General features: G+C 35.6%; 1 protein-coding gene across 8 annotated transcripts in view; it reads left to right on the top strand.

Moving 5' to 3' along the window:
- DST (dystonin) overlaps positions 1-23,539 on the top strand; it is a 408,501-nt gene that overhangs the window by 195,389 nt on the left and 189,573 nt on the right. For 5 of the 8 annotated variants that reach the window (XM_004673588.2, XM_012720777.1, XM_012720791.1 and 2 more), the window contains 3 exons: positions 8,825-8,914; positions 11,133-11,210; positions 12,154-12,246. In XM_004673588.2, coding sequence (XP_004673645.1) covers positions 8,825-8,914; positions 11,133-11,210; positions 12,154-12,246 — 261 coding nt within the window. Of the gene's footprint in view, positions 1-8,824; positions 8,915-9,461; positions 9,561-11,132; positions 11,211-12,153; positions 12,247-23,539 lie in introns of all 8 variants that reach the window. The other 3 variants (XM_012720771.1, XM_012720765.1, XM_012720781.1) reach the window with 1 other exon arrangement.

Raw genomic sequence — 23,539 nt, 5'->3', positions numbered from 1 at the left:
AGTGTGAAGTCTGTTGCTAGCTGTTACCCACCTCAAGCTTGCTGTTGGTGAAGCTTGTCTATTAAAGGAGAGGGTACTCAAAACAGGCTCAACACTTCATGGGCTAAGTGTGACTTTGGGCCTGGACAACTAGGAAGATTAATTATTGAGCATTTGTGGACCACAGATCTCTGTTGAATACATTGAAATCCATTTGGCAAAATTGTAGTGCCTTATAGGAATCAATAACATCTTTAAAAGCTTTACATTTCTTACAGAGGATCCCATTCTGAAGCAATAGAGTATTTTACACCTGTTAATTTGTTTTCCTTTAATAGTTAATGGAGTAATCATGTATTTATAATTTTGCTGGAATGGATCAGTTTCCAAGATATGTTTAGTAATGGTTTTAATTTGGAAAATATTAAATCATAATGCTGGGGACTTGGAGTTTGATCTGTATTTTAAGCAATATTTTTAACAGGGAAGAGGTATTATAGCTTGTAGCAGAGGCATTGGAATCTCATCATCTGGGGGTGTCTTTAAAAATAGTTTCCATGTTCATCTCTCTATGACAGTTGTCTTGATTATAATCCAGGGTTATTTCAAAGGTTTAGGGAAAAGGATACAGCCAGTTGTTCTCAGTTGTTTATTTGTAAGAACTGGAGGAAATGGGCTTATGTTTAAATAGTGATCTAGTTTGTATATAAGTTATCAGAATATTGTCAAGTTCTTAAAGGCAAAATATATGCTTCTAACAGACTGTAGATTTTTTTCATTTCTTGAGACTTAAAAAGCGATGAAGCAGCCCCTTCCTTTGGTAGTCTCTTGCTCTGGCAAGCAGTTTCTGAAAGGCACCCCAGGGAGTGTAGGTGATGGTACTACCAGAAGGTGCTCCCCACACCACTTTACCTGCACCACCCTCAGAGCTCTTCCCCAGGAGGGTTCATTACTTGTGCAGCACTCACCCCTCTCAATGTGGACATTGTTTCCTCCTCAGCTGAAAGCCTGACTCTTCACCATTCCAGCAAGTGACTCACTCTTTAGTTAAGGGATAATAGAGCCATGTTAGATACCATCTGTGAAACAAAGTTACTTTTGGATGGTTTGGTTGATTGTTTGATTTGTGTATGTATGTATTGAGATTACAGTGATATCTCTCTGTCTGTCTATCTATACAGCTATGTGTAAAAGTTACTTAAAATGGTCCTAGAAGCAGAAAAAAAAAAAAAAACCAAACAGTTCTTATTTGGGACTAATATCCATTTAATTGTTTAATCACTGTATCAGCCATTTGTAACCTCTAGCATATTTGACAAAAATTCCAGAATCGATTCAGTTAAAAAGAATCCAGCAAGCTAAACAGCTGGTACAACCAGCCCTTTAAGCAGAATTGCAGAGTAGTTGAAAGTTTTATCTGTTGCTTCCTATATCTCTTTCTTGGACTCTTCTGTCCCCACTTACCAACTGCCTAGGGAGGGTCCTGCTCCAATGATTCCATCTTAAGGAGAACCATGACTAAGTTTTCTTTGAAATTGATAGTAGATAGGTGTGAAGCAATAGTCTGATAAAGTGACTTAGCTTTTAGAAAAAGTAAAATACCGTATGCTCCTTTCTAAAAACTATCTTTATTTTTCATAGAGGAATTAGTATAAAGATAAGACTGCATCACCAACTTATAATTAATTAATTTTAACCTGGTTTATATTATTGATATGCCTTACTAGAAATATTAGTAGGGATTTAGTGAGGAAATATATCTTTTTGAACTCATTGTAAATTGTGGTCATGACTGTAATTTAAAATAAACATTGAAATTTTTTTTCTGATTTATTGAAACACAGAGAAAACTTCCAGGCTAGAATTTGAATATATAGTTGATTCTGTTTAAAATGTTGGTTGTGTAAAGGACAAGATTTTGATGCTATAGTTATAGACTATCTTAAGCAAACTTATTTTATGAAAGTTATGTGTTTTAAACTTTGGTACAAATGAGTTCGTGGATAATTAGAGTATTTTACTTGTTAGGATTTGTCTTGTTATATTGCTGTGATCGTGTATTTATTTTTATATACACATTTAGTTTCCTTGATTTGATTGTTCCTTCTTCCTTATGCTTTTATTAAAAACTGATCTTGATAGAGTGTACTTACTGTGATTCCATGAAGCAGTAAATGGTTTAAGGAAAGATTTCTGTAACTTATGAGTTACTAGGATATTTGAAGAACTTTTGAAAGGTGAGATCCATATATCCTCTGAAAAAATTCTGGACAGAATCACACTTAAGTCTCAACTAAAATACTACCCTTCTGCCCTGTTTAAAAGCCTTAATGGAATGGGTAATATTGATATCTAGAAATTAATGAATGCTAAAGAACAGTAGGAAGATAAAAATTAATGTGCAGATAATTGATTTTTGAATTTCTTCTTTTTAGTATATCATTTATAATTGCTCAGCACAAAGGTCTATACTACTCTGCAAGTGATAAAAGATATCTTTGATTCTCCTTACAAGCCGAGGGTAAAATACAAACAAATATAGAGTTTTGCCTGTCTCTTGTTTAAAAAAAGGAAGCATTGGAAAGATAGGTAGACACAAATCAAAAGCAAAGAAAAGCAAGCCAGACCAGAATCAACAACACCCAAAGCAGATTATTGTACAGCAGGTTACATGCTTTAAACATTTGCTTTTTAAATAGAAATAGGCTTTTTAAGAAGGTTTCTGTGGCAGTGGTGAAATAATACAGAAGGGAGTATTAAAAATACTGAAGTAGGGCCTCTCTGGTGGTGCAAGGATTAAGACGAAGCACTACAAACAGCCACAATAGCATGAGTTCAATCCCTAGCCTGGGAGGTGACCAAAATGGTGCAGTGGACCTCTTCTGTATCACTTGCTGTTCCCCTCAGAAGTATATTTCGGTAGATCTGCCTGTTCTGCTTTTCACTCTGTCTCTGAGAATCATCTCCCCCGCCCCCACCACACACATGTCTGGTCTGTACCCTGATCTTGTATGCTTAAATAAATAAATCTTTAAAAAAAAACAAAAACAAAACTTAAGTGACTAACATGCCTCAGTCTTAAATTTTAATCAGTAAAATAAGTCCTTTTACTTTGTTTAGCTACCTATAATTCCACCATGTGGTGAAAACCAAAAGACCTTTTTATTTATTTATTTATTTTTAATTGATTGTAGCTTATCAACTTGAAAACTTAAGAGAAAAATGTTGTCAAGAAATTAGTGTTGTATGAATTATGCTACTGTACTGCTCAAGGTCCATTTTAATTTATTTAAAACTTTTTATATTTTATTAATTCCTTAAGATGTATGATAATTTTTTAAAAGATTTATTGATTTATGCATACAGAACTGGAATGCAGGCCAGAGGTACAAGGATGGTGAGAGGGTTCATCAGAGATAGAACGGGGAGCAGTGGGCACGCCAGGAGAGATCTGCTTTTCTGTGTGGGTCACCTCCTGTGTGGGGATTGAACTCATGCTGAAGTGCTTGGTTCTGTGCTTTAACCACCAGGGAGGGCCCAAGATGTATGTTAAATATTTTACAGGTAATTCTTATCTGCATCATTTAGAATTTATAGTAATTTGATAAAACCTGAAAACCTGAATTGGAGTTCTTTTATACCTTCCTGATTCTTGAAGGCATTGTACTGAAATAAATTTGTAATGAACAAAGTGGTTCAAAGAAGACAGCTACCAAAGAGAATACATTATCTTAAAGAATTTCTGTGAATTATAAAAGTATCAACTTGCTCATTTATAATCAGTATGGTAAGATATTGATAGAGTATTCTTGTTTAATTTTTTTTTTTTTAAGTAGGACTTCTAAGGAGTTCTCCCAGGAGAATTTGTTAGCTTATTTTTTGTGAGTGTATTTGTTTGAAGTAAAATTAAAAAATTGAAAAAAAAAATTTAAATTTGTATTTTTTACTGAAGCTCACTGTTCCCCATGTCTTCATTCAAATAATATAAGGCAGCAAGTGATCTCTCTTGGGACAAGCCTTCTTTTATTATTTATGTTTCTTTCTAAAGATAGCCTGTTGTTTTCTGGATTACTGTATCCTTCAGATATTGACCTTTTAAATAGACGATTGTACATCCTTCTTGTGGCTGATGTTTTGCTCCTCGTTGCAGTGCTTGGGTACCTGCATTTTACCTAAGTCACTGACAGTTCTCTCCACTTTGCATTTACTGGAGGGACATTTCCATTCTAGGGCACAGATTAGGCGGTGAGCCTATCTATGATTTGGGTTTGCTTAAGATAATAGTTTACAAAGACACTTTCTGTCGTTAAGAGATCTGTATCCTCATTCTGCTTAAAAGCCTTCAGTAGATCTCTTTGCTTAGGAGAAGTCTGAACTTGTAAAAGTGGTATGTACAGCTGCTTTGTCTGTTGGCCTGCTTTTCCTACATCATCTTCCAGTTCACCTTTTATTGAGTTCCTAGACTGCTTTCCTTCCTTGGAACTCATACAGTTTCATGCATCCTTGCCTTTTCCCCTTGGCTCTTACTCCTCCTTTCACCTGACTCATTCCCATCTTCTTTGCTGGGGGCGGGGGCGGGGCCGGACCTCTTAGACTCCAGCCTTAGTTTAAATTCCTTAGCTTCCTGTGTATATTCACTTCATACTGAAATTTCCTCTCTAAATTTCTATCATTTCAGAAAATAGGTTTTAAGAGGTGACTTTGTCTTAATGTTCGTCTTTATACACTTAAAAGTTAAGTGTTCGTCTCTGTTTAGCAAATGCTCAATAAATTCTTAATGATCTGAATTGAACTGCAGCACTTGGTAGCAGTATCTTAAAATACAGAGGTACTTTCCTTTTTCAGGGAGCTTGTTTAGGTTAGTAACACCACAACAGATTTCTAAAAAGGGAAGTTTTAAACATTAAATAAGAAGCTATGTGGTGATTTGATCTTCAGGGTTAAATTTGGTTTAGCCCGTGTAAAACCAAAACATTATAAATTAACAAAATAAAATTAATAGAGCGTTAGTTTTGATCAGTTAAGGCATTTAAATGATAAAAACCTGGAATAACTAACTTAGTGTTTTATTTCTAAAAATTGTATTTGAAGTATTGACTATATCATCATCACTAATACTTTGCTTGTAATCTTTCCCTACCCATTTTTTCTACTTTATTTCCCTTCCTTTAAGATGCTCTCATAAGCAAAAGATTAGCGCCCTCTAGGGGTAAACTTCAGGCGCAATGTGGTACACATTTTTAAAAACCGCAAAATTCTGGGAGGATTGTATGGATATAGACAATGACGCTTTATCTTTATTATGTAATTCAAGTTATGTAACTTATTCCCAGAGCACCTCAAACTGTTTTCCCTTTGCTCATCACTTCCTCTAGTGTTACTTATTCAGTTTTTTTGGCCCACAGGAAGAAAATTTAAAAAATGAGAAGAAAGAATGTTTTATTGAACTCTGAAAATGGAAGGTTGAGACTGTTGGCAGTTAGTATAGTCATCTGTGAAGGAAATTTACCAGGTCAAATGCCGATGACTCACATTTAGGACAAAATGAAATTATTTTCCATGTCAGCCTACTTAATTCCTTCTTTTCTTTCTCTACTTGGTCCCTCAGTTAGATATTTTTCAAGAACCCCAATTTTTCCCTTTCAGCTCTCATTACCAAAATGTTGATTCTTATTTTAAACTAACATTGTCTTTTATTCCATTCTTTCCTGGTGAGGGAAAATGATTCAGTATTTGAAAAGCATTTAGCAGTACCTAGTAATAACTCAATTGTGTATGTGCTTTTACTTATTATTGTTAGTAATGGTACATTTTTTTTATAGAGTGATTAAAAGCCATAATAATGTATCTTACACTTATTATCATTTTTCATATGCAGTATTTTTCTGGGCCCTCAAGATAATCACTGGGCTAGAAAAAGTAGATAGTATTACATGATAACTAATGTCTAAGACATTTTTTCAAGCCTTTTATAGTGTTAATCTATTGCTCTATTTTCTTCTTAATTTTTAAGCAATTAAATGACGTGCCTGAAGAACAACTTCCATTTTACATTTTTTAAGTGAATGCTAGATTAAAGAAAAACACAGTTGTGGTAATACTGTTTTTTTAGATCATAGAATATTTGTTCTCTTGCTTGAACTAGAGCATTCTGTATTCAGATTTTTATTTTGCACGTGAGAAAATTGAGGTCTAGAGAAATTAGGCAGCTGATACTACTTCGTGAGACACGTGGCAGAAGCAAGACAGAATTCAGATCTCCTTTTCTCTTACAACTTGTTTTTTCCTTTTCTATCTTGGTTTGTATGTCATGATAGCATTTTCCTTCTCTAAGCATGCCCAATTTAATTTTTCTTTCCTATAACATAAGTGTAATGGTGAAAAAAATGTTACCTGGTTTTGGAACATTTTTGTTACGCAAACGATTTTGTTCAAGCTGGCAAAGTAACTTGTGAAATTGGTTTCCTATGAAATAAGTGTTTAGATCACACCCAATCTTTAAACACTCCAGAGCGAGAACATAGGCAATAGATTAGCTGGTGAAATGTGATTCTGGAAGGATGTGGGTGGCTATAGTGGACTGGAAAACACAGGATCTCTACAGTGTTAGTCGCTGTGAAAGCACAGTCATGATGGTGTGCTTGGTCTGCCTGGCCCTTCTGTGTGCTGAGAATGTCAGAACTGCATAGTAAAATCATTCATTTTGAGAAACTAAGCAGCTGACTATGAATTAGGAACTGAATGTTGTCTATATAAATGTGATCTGTTCAGGCTCTGTTATAGTATGTCTATTTTCTGATTATATTAGAGATACATGTAGTGTTCGTAGTATTTGATGCATCCTATGTCTGTGAAATTCACAAGACTAGCTTTTCTGCTTTGTTTTTAAGTAGGCCCTTGCTTTCCGAATGTAAACTGATGGCTTAGAATGGGTCTCAGGTAGAGGGGCCAGTAAGTTTGATATGAAACTTTGAAGGCAGCTTTTGTTTATCAATGAAAAGTACTTTTTGACATAATAAAGGATGCTGTAAAGTACATGTATGCATAGAATATAATATATATATGTATACACTAATTTAATAGCATTGAACTACATTTTTAGTATGAAAGACTTTATGATCCAGCACTGCTTCTAGTTTACATTATGCCTTTTCTTATTCTTTATGTCGTCAAAAAGTGTCCTTCATATTTTAGATCTCTTTATATTTTATGCTGAATGTTCACTTGATATTTTGAAAATGCAGAGAAACTTGACTCATCACATAAAGCTGTTTGAGTTTATTACATAGATTAACAAGCGTGTAGGACTTGTGCCGTGTGTGATCTGGGTGGACTTATGACCTCCACCTCTTTCTAGAGCACTTTTTTAGTTTTAGAATCACTAAAATGTGAGAAAATGGAATTGTACCAGCTTACTCTGGAGTAGCCATCTTAATAGCCTCCTTTGACGTTTATCTGTATAGCACAAACCTTAGAGCAGGAGACAACCCTACTTAGCCAACTGAACAAAGCTTTTAGGAAATCTTGGATGGTTTGCTCTCTAAAACCACACACTTAAATCTGGCCTGTGGAATGGGAAAAGAAGCTTTTACAGTAGACCTCCCAAAACACTTCTCCCACACCCCTTATCTGGAGAAGATTCATTCCAAAATCTCCTGGTGAGTACTAAAAACCATGGTCACTACTGAACACTATATAAAACTTGTTTCCCCCTTAAATATACAAACCTATGATATGTTTAATTTATAAGCTAGGTAAGAAAGAGATTAAATCAACAATATATATATAGATAATAGAAATTAATTGTATCTGAGTATCTCTCAAAATATCTTACTGTATATATTGCATGTAATGTTTTCAGATGTGGATGACCATGGTTGTGGTTACTCTAAGAAGATGGAACTGAGGATAAGGTGTTGGGTACCATATTTGTTCAGTGTCAACTTCATGCAGGTGTTATTGTGGTAATGAGCATACATCACCACAAGACTTAGTGTTGAGGGAGGTTTGGACAGAGGTCTTCTAACCTGACCTGTGTGAACTTTAAGTTTGAAGGAGTTATGGACTCACAGGATTTTTTTTTTTTTTAAAGATTTTATTTTATTTGTGCATACAGAACTGGGATACAGGCCAGAGATGTGGAGGGTGAGAGGATTCACCAGAGTCAGAGTGGAGTGCAGAACAGGCAGATCAACGAAATACACTGCTGAGGGGAGCAGCGGGCGGGTCAGGAGAGGTCTGCCACGCCATGTGGTCACCTCCGGGGCAGGCGGGAATCGAACTCATGAGGAAGCGGCTTTAGATTCTCAGTGCTGTGCTTTAACCCGCTGCGCCACCAGGGAGGGCCCAGGACTCACAGGATTTTTAAAAAAATTGTACACAGAGTAGTTTTTACCCTTTACCCCAACTTTCATCTGTGCTTTTTTAAAACTGTGCATCATTTAGCATATTGCTCTTGTGGCCCAGAGAGTAGGGTGACTAACTGGGGTTATAACTTGCTCCTCTTAAGATGGCTCTGCTTGTTTTATCAGGGATCCTGAATAAGAGCAGAGCATTGACTTTGTTTTAAGAACCATTACCCTATGTATTTGTCCACTTTTATATTTTTTCGTTATGTTTTAAATAAAATTTTACTTTTATTTATGAATTGTCAATCTGAAGTGTACTTTCAGTTTTTAAATCTAAAATTAACCTTTAAGTAATAAAAGAAAAAATATTCAAAAATTGCAGCATAACTGGACACTACATGCAGAGAGTTTTCTACTTGTCACCTCTTTTGTTTGAGTGTTAATGATGACCCCATAGGTCCTAAGACCAGACTTTTAAATTGCTTTTCTTCGTGCAGGTTCGAAAACATGTGAATGATCTGTATGAAGACTTAAGGGATGGACACAATTTGATCTCTCTTTTAGAGGTTCTTTCAGGAGACACCTTAGTAAGTTTTAAATTTCTTTATTTTTAAGAACATGTGATCCTTTGTAATCCTTTCTACATAGGATGAGTGTTTAGTTTTTTTTTTTTCTCAGTACAGATTGTTGGGATTTTGCAACATTTATTTTCTGAACTGTGAATTTTGCCTGAAAACAGAGTCTTGATTAAATTTCTTAGCATTTTCAGTCTTCAAATGATGTGAACATGGGATTTGAAGCACTTTGATTTCCGTGCTTATATAATCAGTTTTATAATTAAAATACTATTTTTGTTCTTGCTTCTTTTTTACCTTTGGATTTTTTGCTTAGCAGGAGTTGGATGCATAACATAACCACATATTAAAAGACTTACAAATAGCAAGGAAACATAATCGCTTTCAGAAAAATGGTCTAACCCATTCCACAGGTGTCATTTTCTTTTTTTTTTGTGAACATTCCTTCCCCTTCTTGGCTACCTGTTCTCCTTCATTATGTTCTGTTCATGCTATTCTTTTCATTTCTGGTCTGTCTTGTGTCTTTGCTGTCCTATCTTCTGTCTGTTATATTCATTAGCCAAGGGAGCGAGATATATTGAAGACCTTACGATTGGTGAGTGCAACAGAAGCATGCGCATATGAACAGCATGAGGATGTGGAGGATGAGGATAAGGGGGTAGGTGTCGGCCCCCATAACTCGACTAACCTAGCCAATACAGTGTGGTGAGCGCTAACGTGATAGAGAAGTAACCCATGGGTTTGGTCTTCTATTTTAGAACACTATAGAAAGGACCCAAACCCATCATGAGATAGATGTGTGTGTACCAAAAACTGGATAAAGGAAATATTTTCTCTTTAAATTTATTTATACATTACTGTGCACTGCATGGTAATTGAAGATCTGTACTTCAATTCTATGATGGCATCTTAGCTAAAGAATTTTAAGTATATTTTAATCTAAATACCAAAATTTTACAACAGATTTGGTAAAATTTATTCCATTAATTTTTTTTTTATTTCAAGTATAGTAACTACTCATTGCTTTATTTGAAGAAACTTAAGGAATTTTTAATTAATATTTTAACTTTTGCTTTGTCAGATTTTGCTGGACATTTTTTACCTCTTACATGTCATGTTTTATTCAGAATAGTAGATTAAAGGCCTAGCATCCTGATAGAACTCACAGAGCTGTTTAGTTTCTGTGACAATTAGTAGATGTAAGCCCACCTTTGCAAGACAGATGTGCTTCTTTTGTCATCCACATTCCTTAGAGCCCCTGATTTCATTGCAAATTGTGCTTTCTGTAATGCTGTGGGGGAATTTATCCACATCATTTTTACTGTTATGTAGAATTTATTTTTTCCCTCCTGTAGTTTTGCTGTCTCTTTTATTAATGGTGCCTTTGGCTTCAGCAGCCTGTTCCTATTTGAGAAGCTAAGCTTGTCAGTATGCCTTTTTCTTTTTTTCTCTTTGGAAGACTTTATGTGGTTAAAATTCAGCTCCATTCTTTGTGTTTTTGTTAAGCATTCTCCTAGCTGTTTCCTTGTTTTCCTTCTGCGAATTATTAACATTTTTTAAGGGAAACAACATCCAGGAAAATAATTATGATATGTCAATTTTCCTGAGGTAGTAGCTAATGATGTCCATGCCCAAGTAGTGTAAAATGATTAGAGTCCAACTGATTTTGTGGAAAAGCTAAAATAAAATAAAGAGGAAATATATTATCTGATTTAATTGCTTTTCTCTCTTCCTCTATCATGGCTAAGTAAAACTTCACTGTCTTTCTCCTTCTTGGTGATTTTTATACTAATTGCATGTTAGTTTACTTCATTTTTTTTTACATGCCACACATATGTAATTGTAAAAAAAAATAGAGTTTTGTTAAGATGGCAAGATGGGGGTTGATATTTATTTCTTTTTTGTGTATAGGCTAGAACTGTAGCAGTGAATATACAAAGTTTATATGTCCTATGATATTTTCACTTTTTGTGTAAATAAAGAATTTGGGATAAAGCATATGTTCAGAAAAATCCCTACTAGTTTAAATTCAATTTCAGACAACATAAAAAAATTGAAATATTTAAAAAAAAAGTAATGAGGTTACCCAAGTAGTATATACTGTTTTGACATCAGAAGATAAACATAAAGCATATTTATTTACTTTGTATATTTAGCATAAATGTATTAGCATGGTCAATGACTTGAGAAACTGTAGTGTGTTTTATACCCTGCATTTTTTTGTTTTTAGCCCAGAGAGAAAGGTCGGATGCGTTTTCACAGACTACAGAATGTACAAATTGCACTTGACTATTTGAAAAGACGGCAGGTATGTTTTTCATGTAAACATATGTAATGAGAAAATCCACAAAGAAACTGCGAATGAAGGTGTTAAATTTGTGAATTATAATCGCTAAACTTATGCCTTTGTGTAGCACTGTATTTTATTATTCTTTAACTTACAGTGATTAGTAAATGATTTTAATTATTCTTATAAATGCTCAGTCCATAAACATTTTAAATGTTATTGATATTTGCTTAGTGTACTTAATTCTAGTGAAAATTGCCAAAAGGATTCATGGTTAACTATGTCTCCTTTTCTGAAATGGTTTTGACAATTTTTTTATTTAGGAAGTAACATGATGGCTGTCACTGTATTTAATTCATGATACTTAATACTGGTCTAGGAAATAAATGTTGATGTCATCATTACATTTATTTGTCTGAATGCATAACTTGAGACTTTGATAAGCTTTCAGTTTGATTATCATATATATTTGAATAATTGTGTAAATATTCAGTGCCATATATTTATCTAGATAACAACTCATGCTGGACAAATAGAAATATGCTAGTTTTTCCAACATTGTCATGAAAGTGTGAAATAACAGTTGAAATTGTTTTATGATTCAGAACAGTTTATTTCTAAATTGTAGAATAAAGTTTATTTTCAAAAGAAAATTATTCTAATTTTAAAATATCAAGTATTTAGTATTTCTCACTTAAATTGTGAGCACTTTTTATTTAATAAATGATCACTTTTAATACTTGCTATAGAAGAACCAAAATAATACTCACTTTTCCTTTGTGGATGTTCTATAACTTGCAATCTAAAATGAGTAAAGGTAGGGGGTAAAACTTTATTTTAAAGATTATTGGTATTAAAGTCATTGGGGTCTATGCATAATTTAGAAGTATTTTATATAGATAAAGATAACATTTGCTGGCTTGAAAGGCAGTTTACTTTAACATCTTATTCATATGTGTCACAGGTGAAATTAGTGAATATTAGAAATGATGACATAACGGATGGAAATCCCAAATTGACTTTGGGATTAATATGGACAATAATTTTGCACTTTCAGGTAAGTCCAGTTTTTGTTAATTGTCCTCTCTTTGAGCCTCTCATTGCTAGTTACCAATTGGCTCATATCATGGGTGAGTTATACGCTTGTGTCATACGAAAGAAAGTAAATTTCAGGTTTCTTTTCTTAACTGATATATTTAAATTGTTCTGTTTAAGTGACATACTGCTTATGAATCTGATGCCTCAACCCTATTGTCAATAAACTTATATTTTTAGAACAGTACTTTAATCTCAGTCGGAAGACAACAATTTTATTTTATTGAATGTAGATATATTTCTTTAGTTTACTTGACAGTATTACCTGATTTACAGGTAAATTTTATCCTTGTTTAGTGTGGTTTTCATGGATACTGTTTTCTCAACCATGCACACTATTTCCTATCAGCTGGCTCTAGATGGCAGTGTGATTATCATAGACCTGGAGTTATTTGTATCCATGCTTGTGTAGAGGTGTAGTTACTTTGAAAAAGTAAATGCAAATTTATTGACGGTGAATTATTATTGAATAAACCTGTGCCAGTTGAGGGATGATTTTAATTTTTGAATCCTTGAGATTCATTTTGAAAAAGTCACTTTATGTGATTTAAGATGGTTCCTAATTTGGGAACTTGCTTTAGTTTATTAACCACCTGCCTCTTCATGTAGTGTTCTGTATGCAGTATAGAACCTGACTGTAAGTCAAGCACACAGCAAACCTTACTGAGTGAGTTCTGTGTAGCTGGGCCTTAAAGGAGGAAGAGGTGACCTGCTAGCTTGGGAAAGGGACTGGGATTTTGAACCAAAATCATGAGAAGAGTAAAACTTACTGCTTATTTTTATAAAATTTTGACAAGGATATTTTTGTTGTTGTTGAAGAAATGATGGAAAATAATGTACCTGCAGTTCATTGGGGAACAGGTTGAGTCTGACAGGTCTGGTGAACTACATATAGTAAGTAGTTTTTAGGTAGATTCCAGGATCTGAAGAAGCAGCTGAGCAAAGTTGCAGCAGTAGAAAATTAGAGGAGACTCAGTTAAGCAGACCCAGGATCTAGTAGATCCAAGAAAGCAGGTGTCAGCCAGACAGTTATTGGGCAGCTAATTAGTGAACATCTACTCAGTAGGGAGATTGAGTAACAGGAACTAGAGGCAGAACCTCAAAAGCTTAAATATCTCCATTACTACAGAAATACATCCTTAAGAGACCCAGGGGACTGAACACTAAACCAAGGCAGGGATTTGGGCATGGAGCCACACCTTGTTATCAAAAATGTGTTAAAATCTAGTGAAATTGATCCAAAGGCTGATTCCACAGGAAGTTCCTCAGAGTTTCTTCAGAGAACCTCTACTTAACCCTAGGTGGATCAAACCCAGAACTTTTAGAAAAGTTGAAACTGTGCAAATCTTACTTGGGAAGGTCAGAGCTCTATTAGTAAAAGAGGCCATTAACATCATTACCAAAAGAGCTGGTAGGATAGCTAGCGCTGAATTTTAAGTATCAGAGTAAAATCACTGTGGAATGGAGGGAAACAACCACTCTTTGGAGATAGAGCTAAGCTTCCTTGTTGGCTCCTTCTTTTGGCTGTGATGGCATTGGGTAAGTGACCTGACCACTGAAAAATATTTTAGGAAACCAATTCTATCTATTTAAAATAAATTGAAATGAGGACAGAAGTTGGGAAGAAGAGCTAAGAAACTGAGGTGTTAACCTGAGAGTGGAATGATAAAGGACTCATGGGGATGAGAAATTATATCCAAAAGATATGTTTTGAAAAAGGTAGAAAATTGGTGACAGGGAAAATGTGATAAAGAAGAGGGATTAAAAATGACTATAAGCAGACCCTCTCTGGTGGCGCAGCGGGTTAAAGCACAGCACTAAGAAGCTAAAGCCACTTCCACATGAGTTCGATCCCCGCCTGCCCCGGAGGTGACCACATGGCGTGGCAGACCTCTCCTGACCCACCTACTGCTCCCCTCAGCAGTGTACTTCCTCGATCTGCCTGTTCTGCTCCCCACTCTGTCTCTGGTGAATCCTCTCACCCTCCGCATCTTTGGCATGTACCCCAGTTCTGTATGAATAAATAAATAAATCTTTAAAAAAAATGACTATAAGCAAAAAAATGAAAGAATACTGAGAGAAATGGGAGTGACAGTAAGGTAAAAGCAGAAGGCTTTCTGGGTGGGTTCAGTGGCCTGCCTGGCTGTCCTGTGTGTTTATCTGTCTCTGAACAGTTGAAGATATGTAAGCAGAGAAGAACTGAGAAGTCAGAGGTACAGAAAATGAACTTGGGAGTTACTAGTATACAAGTGGCCATTGAACCTATCAGAGGGAGAGAATCTAAGAAAATACATAGCAAGGAATTGAGAGCTGAGGACAGAAATTTGGGAAATTCCCATCATTACAGTTATAAAAGGAAAGAAGAAGCATCTGAACAGATAAAGAATATTTGGAGAAATGATTGAAGCAACAAGAAGATGTAGTATTATTGAAACCAGGTAGAAAGGAATAGTCAGTGATATGAAATGCTACTAGAGAAAGAGAAATTAACACTGAATACAGGTTAAAAGATATGTCAAGAACACAGATGTTAGAGACCGTGGAGGGAACAATCCGAAACTTCTGGGTGCCGAAACTAGAAAATAACAGATCAAAAGTGAGTGACTGTTGAGAAGTAGAAACTATTTAGACCCTACATTTGAGGAAAAATAAAGCAAAAAGTTATTAAAATGTAATTTATATTACAAAAGTACCTTGGGGTTCAGGCATCTTTGGAAGAGTGAAGGTGACAAACCATAGAATGACCAGAACAAAATTTGCTTTCCATATGATCTTGTAGCTTACTTTATGGAATCCAGTGTATTTTAGGATCTGAATTATCAGATTACGATGGTTAAATTGTCACCAGCATTTAAAAATAAGGCAATGTCTACCTTGGAACATATCCATACTTTGGTGAAATGGAAATGTCCATTATTTAAATGAAATAACTTTTCCTAGTACTGTGATAACTTCAAATTAGAATGATTTTACAGGCTATGTCAACATGTCAGGCTATTTATAGTAGTGGTAAATCATCCTCACCCAATGTGACTGAGCTTTTTTTTTTTTAATACTTCATGTGAATGAGGGAAGTAATAGGGAAATAATTTCAGAGGACTAATTTATTTATTTAAAAATATGTGTTATATGCTTCACAAATTTAATGTTTTCTCTAGTGAGTCCAGCTGAAGGCAAACATAGTCACAGTAATGCTTGTCATATGTTAGATGCAGCAATACTAAACTAATGAAGTACGTTATTTTATGTATTGGGACAATATTCATAATATTGACTAATCTAGATTGATGACTCTAATGTATTATAGGTAAAAATCGGAATGTAGAAGAAGGATTGTTGTAATAAAATTAGGAAGGTTTTAGAGAATCAGAAATTTTCACTGCTTCTGGAGATAGGCTTTGTAGGATGGATGCTGGCTACCACGTAGAGATGAAAGCTGGGCCATCTATGGGAAGGCTGTCTGCAGTGGCCTGAAATGGATATTTGCTCATTTTAGCAGGAGGAGGAGGAGTGGGTGGAGTGTAAATCAGTGCTTACTCATCTATCAATCATATCAGTATACATACCACTCATTAAAATTTTCAGTTCTTCTGAATGTTCCATTGCTTTTGAAGGTGTTGAAAATCAAACAAATGGCAAACTCAGAGCTTTATTTTTGCTACTTGTTTGTAGACCAGTCAGTCTTTGCCACTGGAGAATGCATTCACAAGCATCAGAGACGTCATTGCTGTTCACTCTCTTCAGTGAATGTTCATGTTTAGAAAAATAGAACAAGTTCTGTATTTTGTTCAGCTTAATTAAAGACCTTCTAGAAAAAGGCAATTATCAATTTCCTTTATTAGTCAAAGATTTCTGCCTTTACATAAGTCCAGTCATGATATACTAATTTCCTTTTTACCATATCTCTCTGACTCAGCGTTAAGAAGTATGCACACCTTAGATAGTCAGGTTACATACTGATTAATTATTTTTACAGCAAGGCTCTAGTTAAACTTCATAATATTTAACTAGGATACAATTATAAAAGTTACATATAAAATTTAACTGCCTTAATTCATATACAGCAATGTACAGTTGTTTTCTTTGACTAAGTTCTTGCTTGCTTGAAATAATATTTTCTGTTTACTTATATGACAGCCCTAATGATCAGATAAGGAAAATGACTTGAAAGTTTGTTATTCAAAAAATATTGCGAATTGTTTTAACAGATTGATTTTAGAAGACACTTTATTAGAGTTGCTTTTATTTTAGTCATTTAGCATTTATTATTTCTCCAACTGTTGAATCATTTGTTATTTTTTATGACTACCTTTTTTTTTTTGGCAAGTAACACAATTAGTTGGTATTTCTGAAGAGAAAAATTTGATGGCTGAGATTTTCTAGATATAAATTTCAAAGGCATTTTAATGAAATTTGAAAGGTATTTTGCTAAAACTCTCCTTATCGTTACTTGCTTTCTATTTGCTCTCAGATTTGTTGAGCCACCAGTAGTTTCAAAGGTTAATGCCAACTTTGGTAGTAAACTTTATTTGAGAAAACTGAAAGTTAAAGTGAGGGTCAGAATTTTCTCATACAGTGACACTTAGGGTTTGCCTTGCAAACTCACCAGCGTTGTAATTCGACAGTGAGCTGTACTGTTTGTCTAAGAGGATTGGTGGCCAGAAATAAGCCACGGTGTCTAATGAGACACAGGGACCCGGCTGGGCAGGATGCCATGGCATTTCTTGCGTGCGCCTTCCTCATAAGCAAAATGGCTTCATGCTGAAGAAGATGGTCACAAAGTCTGAGGAATTAGAGGGCAGAGTGGAATTTTTGGACTTAATGAAGAAGAGCTAAGTAAACCTGGGTTTGAAATGAGTGCATCGGTGCAACTGTGATTTTCCACAAATCAAATGGGGAATGTCTGTGGATGTGTAAGAGCTGAGAAAGAAGAACAATATTTAGATCCTGCCAAAACTCCTTTGAGCCCTAAAAAATACTCTCCAGGAAGAAAATACTTCAGAAGACCGATCAAGAAAATTGAAGGTGGCACAGAGTCAGTGGAGCGAAACAATGAAAATGAAGGCAAGAAGGGTGGCATTCAGCTCTCAGAAGAACAGTTCGCTCTTTTATCAGGGAGACTGGTACAGGAGGAATCTGTTAGCCCAGACCTCAGGCTGGAGGATGGTATTCTACAACAGAAGACAGAAGTTGTAGTGGACGGTGTTAAACAGAAGCTTCTGCCGAGTCCTTACCATGTCAACATTTTTCCTGCTAAAGACAGTGAGACAGAAGTCAAAGTTAGTGAACTGGATGAAAGGATTTCAGAAAAAGACAGCACTTCATATTGTGCAGAGGGGAAGAAATATTTAAGTGATGTCAACACAAGGGAAATAACATTCCAGAGAAAAACTGATGTTTTTTCTTTTCGAAAGGCAGCCAGTTTAAGTTCCATTCACTATGGTTCAGAGACATCACTTGAAAAACATGGGTTTTCTGAAGTCCCATCAAAAAATTCTAGCAGTGTTCAAGAAAAGCTCAACTTATTTGGCACTCAGGCAATATACCATTTTCAGTTTGAAAAAGAGAGATGTCATTCCCTTTATACTAAGGTGCCCTCTGCTTCCAAGGACAGAAATGGAAATGGGGTAAGTGAAATGTGTGTTCTGAGTCAAAGGTGTAAATAAGTAGAACAGTTGCTCACATCTGACTGAGGTCTGTAGTTCTATGATATTAGCTTATGGGAATCCTAGGTGCAATTTATTTGTACTTTTAGGCTTGCTAATTACACTTTCATATTTATGACAGCAACATTCCTTTATCAGACTTTAATGTCAAAGCTCTATACATTTTTCCTTTATTACTAGACTTAACTGTACATCTTTTGAATTCCTCTAGTTCATGTTTCTTGACTTTTCGTATGGAGCAACCTTTGGAAATTTAGCTGTAACATTGGTAAAGGTTAAACCAGAAAGTAAATACGCCAACACAGTAGCTTCATGATAAATGTAGGGAGTATGCAATATAATTAGCAGTTAATACTGAGTTTCTGATCAATGAGTTTGAAAAGTCATATCCTAGCTCCATATTAGTTTTCATGCACAGGAACACTCATATAATTATTTTCAACTCTCCATGTTTATGTTGGGCTGGGAGGTACAGATGAAATTGCTATTCATCTCTGTGTTATGAGTCACTTCCTGGCCCTCGTCTAAAACCAGAAATCCTTTGGGCAGCGTGTCATAGGAATTTGAATATGACATAGACTGCCAGGAAATTGAAGCCTTTATTCTTTTTTTATAAAATCTTTTTATTTTATTTTTTATATTTATTTATGCATATAGAACTGGGGTACAGTCCAGAGTGTAGAAGGGTGGCATTCAGCGCTCAGAGGTGCTGTGCATGTGGTCACCTCCCTGGGCAGGGATTGAACTCATGTTGAAGTGGCTTTAGCTTCTTAGTGCTGTGCTTTAACCTGCAGCGCTGCCAGGGAGAGCTCATAAAATCTTTTTTATTTTTAAATGATTTTTATTTTATTAATGCATACAGAATTGGGGTACAGGCCAGAGGTACAGGGGTGGTGAGAGGATTCACCAGAGACAGAGTGGGGAACAGAACAGGCAGATCTACTGAAGTACACTGCTGAGGGGAGCAGTGGGCAGATCAGGAGAGGTCTGCCGCACCATGTGGTTCACAGCTCCGGTGCCGGGGATCAAACTCACACTGAAGTGTCTGCAGCTAGTGCTGCTTCCTAACCTGCGGGGCCACCAGGGAGGGCTGAAGTCTTTATTCTTGACACTAATATTTAGCTCAGATAAATGTTACCTTCTCTAGGGCTTTTATTTGTCTTCAAAATATAAGTGAAAATTTATTTACTTGTCTAAGAAATGTTATCCAAATAATCTCTACATGTTACTAATTGAGAGTTGATGGATTTTTCTTTAAGCTGTTCCTTTGTCTTTTAACAAAAAATGTTGGAAATAAATGGTGTGTGTGGCATTAGATAATCTTGGTAAGGTAGTTGTCTCAATTGGCAGAAATCTTATGCAAGTGGAAGATTTTATTAGGGTTAATATTCAGTCTTCATTGTGCATTCTCCCAAAGTATTCTGGTTTATATATACCACCACACCTTGCCAGTATTGTGTCACCTGTTTTATTTACATTTTACAGTGATTAAATGTTTAAAGGAAAGCGCAATATCTATGTTATTACCTACGTAGATCTGGCATAAAGGTCAGGGCAAAAGGAAACCACCAGCTTCCGCTGATACCCAAAAGAAAAACATGCCCATTTGGTATGACTTGGTAGGTCTTGAAATGCTAAAACTTTTCATCACATAAGTAAGTGGTAATAATGTACCCAGACCCCAAAATAACCCACCAAATCATAATTAGGAAGATCCTTCTTTCAGATAGGGGGTAATTTTGTGCTTGACTACTATGATTTTGTGAGTATTACTGCTTTCTTTGCTCACATATGTTTTCCAGCTGTTTTTTTTCCCCTTATTTATTTTTTTACATAATTGGGCTTCAAGTAACCTTGCATTTTTTTTTTTTATGAATGGAAACTCCTAAAATCAGTTTAATATGTTTCCTAATTGGCATATGAGCCTTCCTCTTTTTATGCCAATAAGTTTACATGTCTTTTCTAATTTGAGTGTCTAGTGACTTTTGAACATTCCATGGGAAATGCACATTAAAAATAAGTAATAAGGGCCCTCCCTGGTGGTGCAACAGGTTAGGACACAGCACTGCAAGCTAGCAACATCCACTTCAGAAGTGATCCACATGGCGTGGCAGACCTCTCCTGACTCGCCCGCAGCTCCCCTCAGCAGTGTACTTCGGTGATCTGCCTATTCTGCTCCCCATTCTGTCTCTGGTGAATCCTCTCACCACCCCTGCACCTCTGGCCTGTACCCTAGTTCTGTATGCATAAATAAATAAATTTTAAAAAGTAATAAATCTGCTGATCAGATTTGTTAAATAATTGTTATTTTTAAAGATTTATTTATTTATGCATATAAGAACTAGTGTGTAGGCCAGAGGTGTGGGGATATGAGAGTTGCACTAGAGACAGAGTGGGGAGCAGAATAGGTAGATCTACTGAAATACACTGCTGAGGGGAACAGCAGTTGAGACAGGGGAGGTCTGCTGTGCCATGTGTGTCACCTCCCTGACTGGGGAATCAAACTCATGCTGCAGTGGCTGGTGATAGCTTGATAGGGCTCAGTTTTTAACCTCTTCACCACTAGGGAGGCCCCCAGATTTGTTAAATAATTGGTACATGGAGCTATTCAACAAAGTTTCATATTTTCTATGTAAAAGCTGAGTTGGTATAGACTTTATTTGGTTTGAGGAGTTTGACCTCTCTCCTCTTGTGTAGATAAAGACTGTTTACACTGTGGTATATAAAGAGTCAGACTCAATGGCTTTGCTCTCCTCAGGACATTCTCCTTGTTTCCTTAGAGGCCTTCACTGTTTCCTTAGTTATCTGTGGTGAGCACTGTACACAGAAATCTTTATCTTGCCTGGATTCTTCATTTTTCATTGGAAAATTAGAGGCATATGAAAGCTGTTAAGCCCGGCATTCTTTTAATTTGTTCCTTCAGGATTTTTTTCTTTTCTTCTTGATTTAATTCTTAGTCTTCATTATATGCAGGACTGGTCAATAACTTTTGAGTTAGACTTCAAGTGGAATATTGACTTTAGACTCAGTTCAAGTCTCTAATTTGTACCCTGGTCCTATGAAATTTGTCATTCTTAGCATAGATGACTAGACCACCTCCTCTTCAAATCCTTGTACTCCTACCCCAATGTAGGTGGCCCTCAGCCTCAGTTCTGTGGAGGTGGCACAGCCAGCTCCTCTTTGAGTGTCTACTGAATATGAATCTCATACAGTGTATCTTCCGTTTGCATATTGCTTTGGAATTAGAACACTCTCGGACACATTTTGTCTTTGATCATCCTAACAGCTATCTGAAATTGTCAAAATAGTTTCCTCTTTTATAGAATAAAGAATTGGAAATGCAGAGGGGTTGAATAACATCCTGAAGAGTACATGGGTAAATGGGATTAGTTAAACCAAACCATGGCACAACATTGTATTTTAATTATCAAAATTCTGATGAGACAAGAGCTAATGTTTGTAAGGATTATGATCACCCAGGATGGTTGCGTGTTATAAACACGTGTTATAAACAGGGGGCAAAGGTAGCCTTTTTTGGGACAAAGAGTAATGAGTTCAATGTCTACTCCTTCAAGGATCTCTTACTTGTGTAATAATCACATGCTTTCTGTACATGCGTGGGACAAGTCTCCTGTCTTTGCTCTGGAGCTTTTTCTACAAAGGAAAAGCTGAAATTTCCCCAAATCCATAGCTTTCCAGTCTTCTTATGTAACTCTCAGAAGTGAATGGTGATTTTCTCTGCTTTGTTCTGTGTAAGTGTCACCAGAGGAACTTTTAAAAAATATATAGATGTCTGGATGCCACCCAGTAATTTTAATGTAATAGAGCAGGTGGGGCTCTGCAGGTGATTCTAATGGTCAGAACTGTGGAGAGGGAAATTGTTATTATTCTTGAACTGCAGAAATGCTTTTAAAGGTGGTTCCTGTTGGGGCCCTCCATGGTGGCATAGCAGGCTAGGACACAGCATTGCAAGTTAACCACAGCCACACCAGTGCATGTTCGATTCCAGGCCCTGGAAGTGATCCACAATGTGCAGCAGACCTTTCCTGTCTTGTCCACTGCTTCCCTCAACAGTGTATGTCAGCACATCTGCTTGTTCTGCTCCCTACTCTGTCTCTGGTGAAACCTCTCACCATCCCTGCACCTCTGGCCTGTATCTTACTTCTGTATGTATAAATAAATAAATCTTTAAAAAAAAAAAGTGGTCCCTGTTGTAGAATCATCTGGAGTGCTGAATATGCCTTGTCCCAGAGTTAAATTGACCAGAATATCTTCTACTGGTCATGAGAGAATGATGCATATATTTTAGGCATTCATCCTAAAAATGCACAAAATTTTGAGAATTGGTATCACCCTAGCTTAGCACTTTCTATCTCATTCTCTTTTCAATGTAGGTTTTCTGTTACGTAGTATAGGTTATTCCTGAATGGTCTGAGTTGTATTCAAAATTTGCTATCAGAGAGCTGTATGACTTGGACAGCCTTCTTCATTTCTTTGGGTTTCACTTTCATTTTATATAAGGGGGAGATATTAAACTACATTTGGATACTGTTAGCAGAAATGGAATTTGTTGAGTCCCACTATATGTCAGACAACACACTATCACATTTCATTTAAACTCCAGTGTAAGTCTATTAAATGGATCCATTGTTAGTTCCACTTTACAGAAGAGCAAATTGAGGTGTACAAATGTTAAATTCAAGTCAATCACCTGGTTAGTGAAAGAAATAGGATCTGATCCATGATTAGTTATCAATTATCAAACTTAACTGATACAAGTTACCTACCTTTTCCCTGAGGTCATTGTACCATAGTCCTCTTCAGTTAAAATTTCTGTGAATCCATACACATAACTGTCTTTTTGCTTGTTTAAAGTGTTCATCCTTTCTTCTTATTACCTTGCCCATCATTTATTATGTATCTGCTGCACATTGAACAAAAATTAGATACTTTGAGATAAGTAGAAATGTGCTCCTTTTCTGTATCTATTATATAGTTCAGTATTTGTTCATAACAAATGATGTGGAACATGACTGTAAACCTACTCACTTGAAAGTTGGCTTTGGAATTATGACTGAATAATTTAAATCCCCACATATTTTAGAGCTATATTAGTTAATGAAAATTGAACTATATTTCTCTCCCTTTTTATCCTTTAGTGAATTGAAAAATAATGGTGCAACTCAGGGAAAAGAAGCTAAGGAGAGAGAGAAGAATAAGGAGTGTAGCTCTTATACAAATTACATTATCAAACGCCAAAGTCTGAAGAGTGGAATAATTTTTATAACTGACTTTTATATTATAAAAATCTTAAAATTTGAGATCCATTTCAAAATGTGAGAGAAATATATTAATATTCAAGTTCTTTGAAATATAATATTTCTGTAGGACTTTTCTTCACCACATCTTTTGTCATTCAAGAAAAATAGTTACATTTATCTTAGTTTTTCTCCAGTTGAAAAAGAAATTAATGAACATTTGTTAAAGGTTGCCATCAGTGCATGAAGATTAGCAATATTTTGCTTTTATCCTCTAACTTTTTCTTTAGTGAAGGCAGGTTTGTTTTTTTTTTTAAAGATTTATTTATTC

This window comes from Condylura cristata, unplaced genomic scaffold, assembly GCF_000260355.1.
Source record: "Condylura cristata isolate star-nosed mole 26May11 unplaced genomic scaffold, ConCri1.0 scaffold00001, whole genome shotgun sequence".
NCBI classification, from domain to species: domain Eukaryota; kingdom Metazoa; phylum Chordata; class Mammalia; order Eulipotyphla; family Talpidae; genus Condylura; species Condylura cristata.
This window is presented reverse-complemented; position numbering and strand designations above follow the sequence as displayed.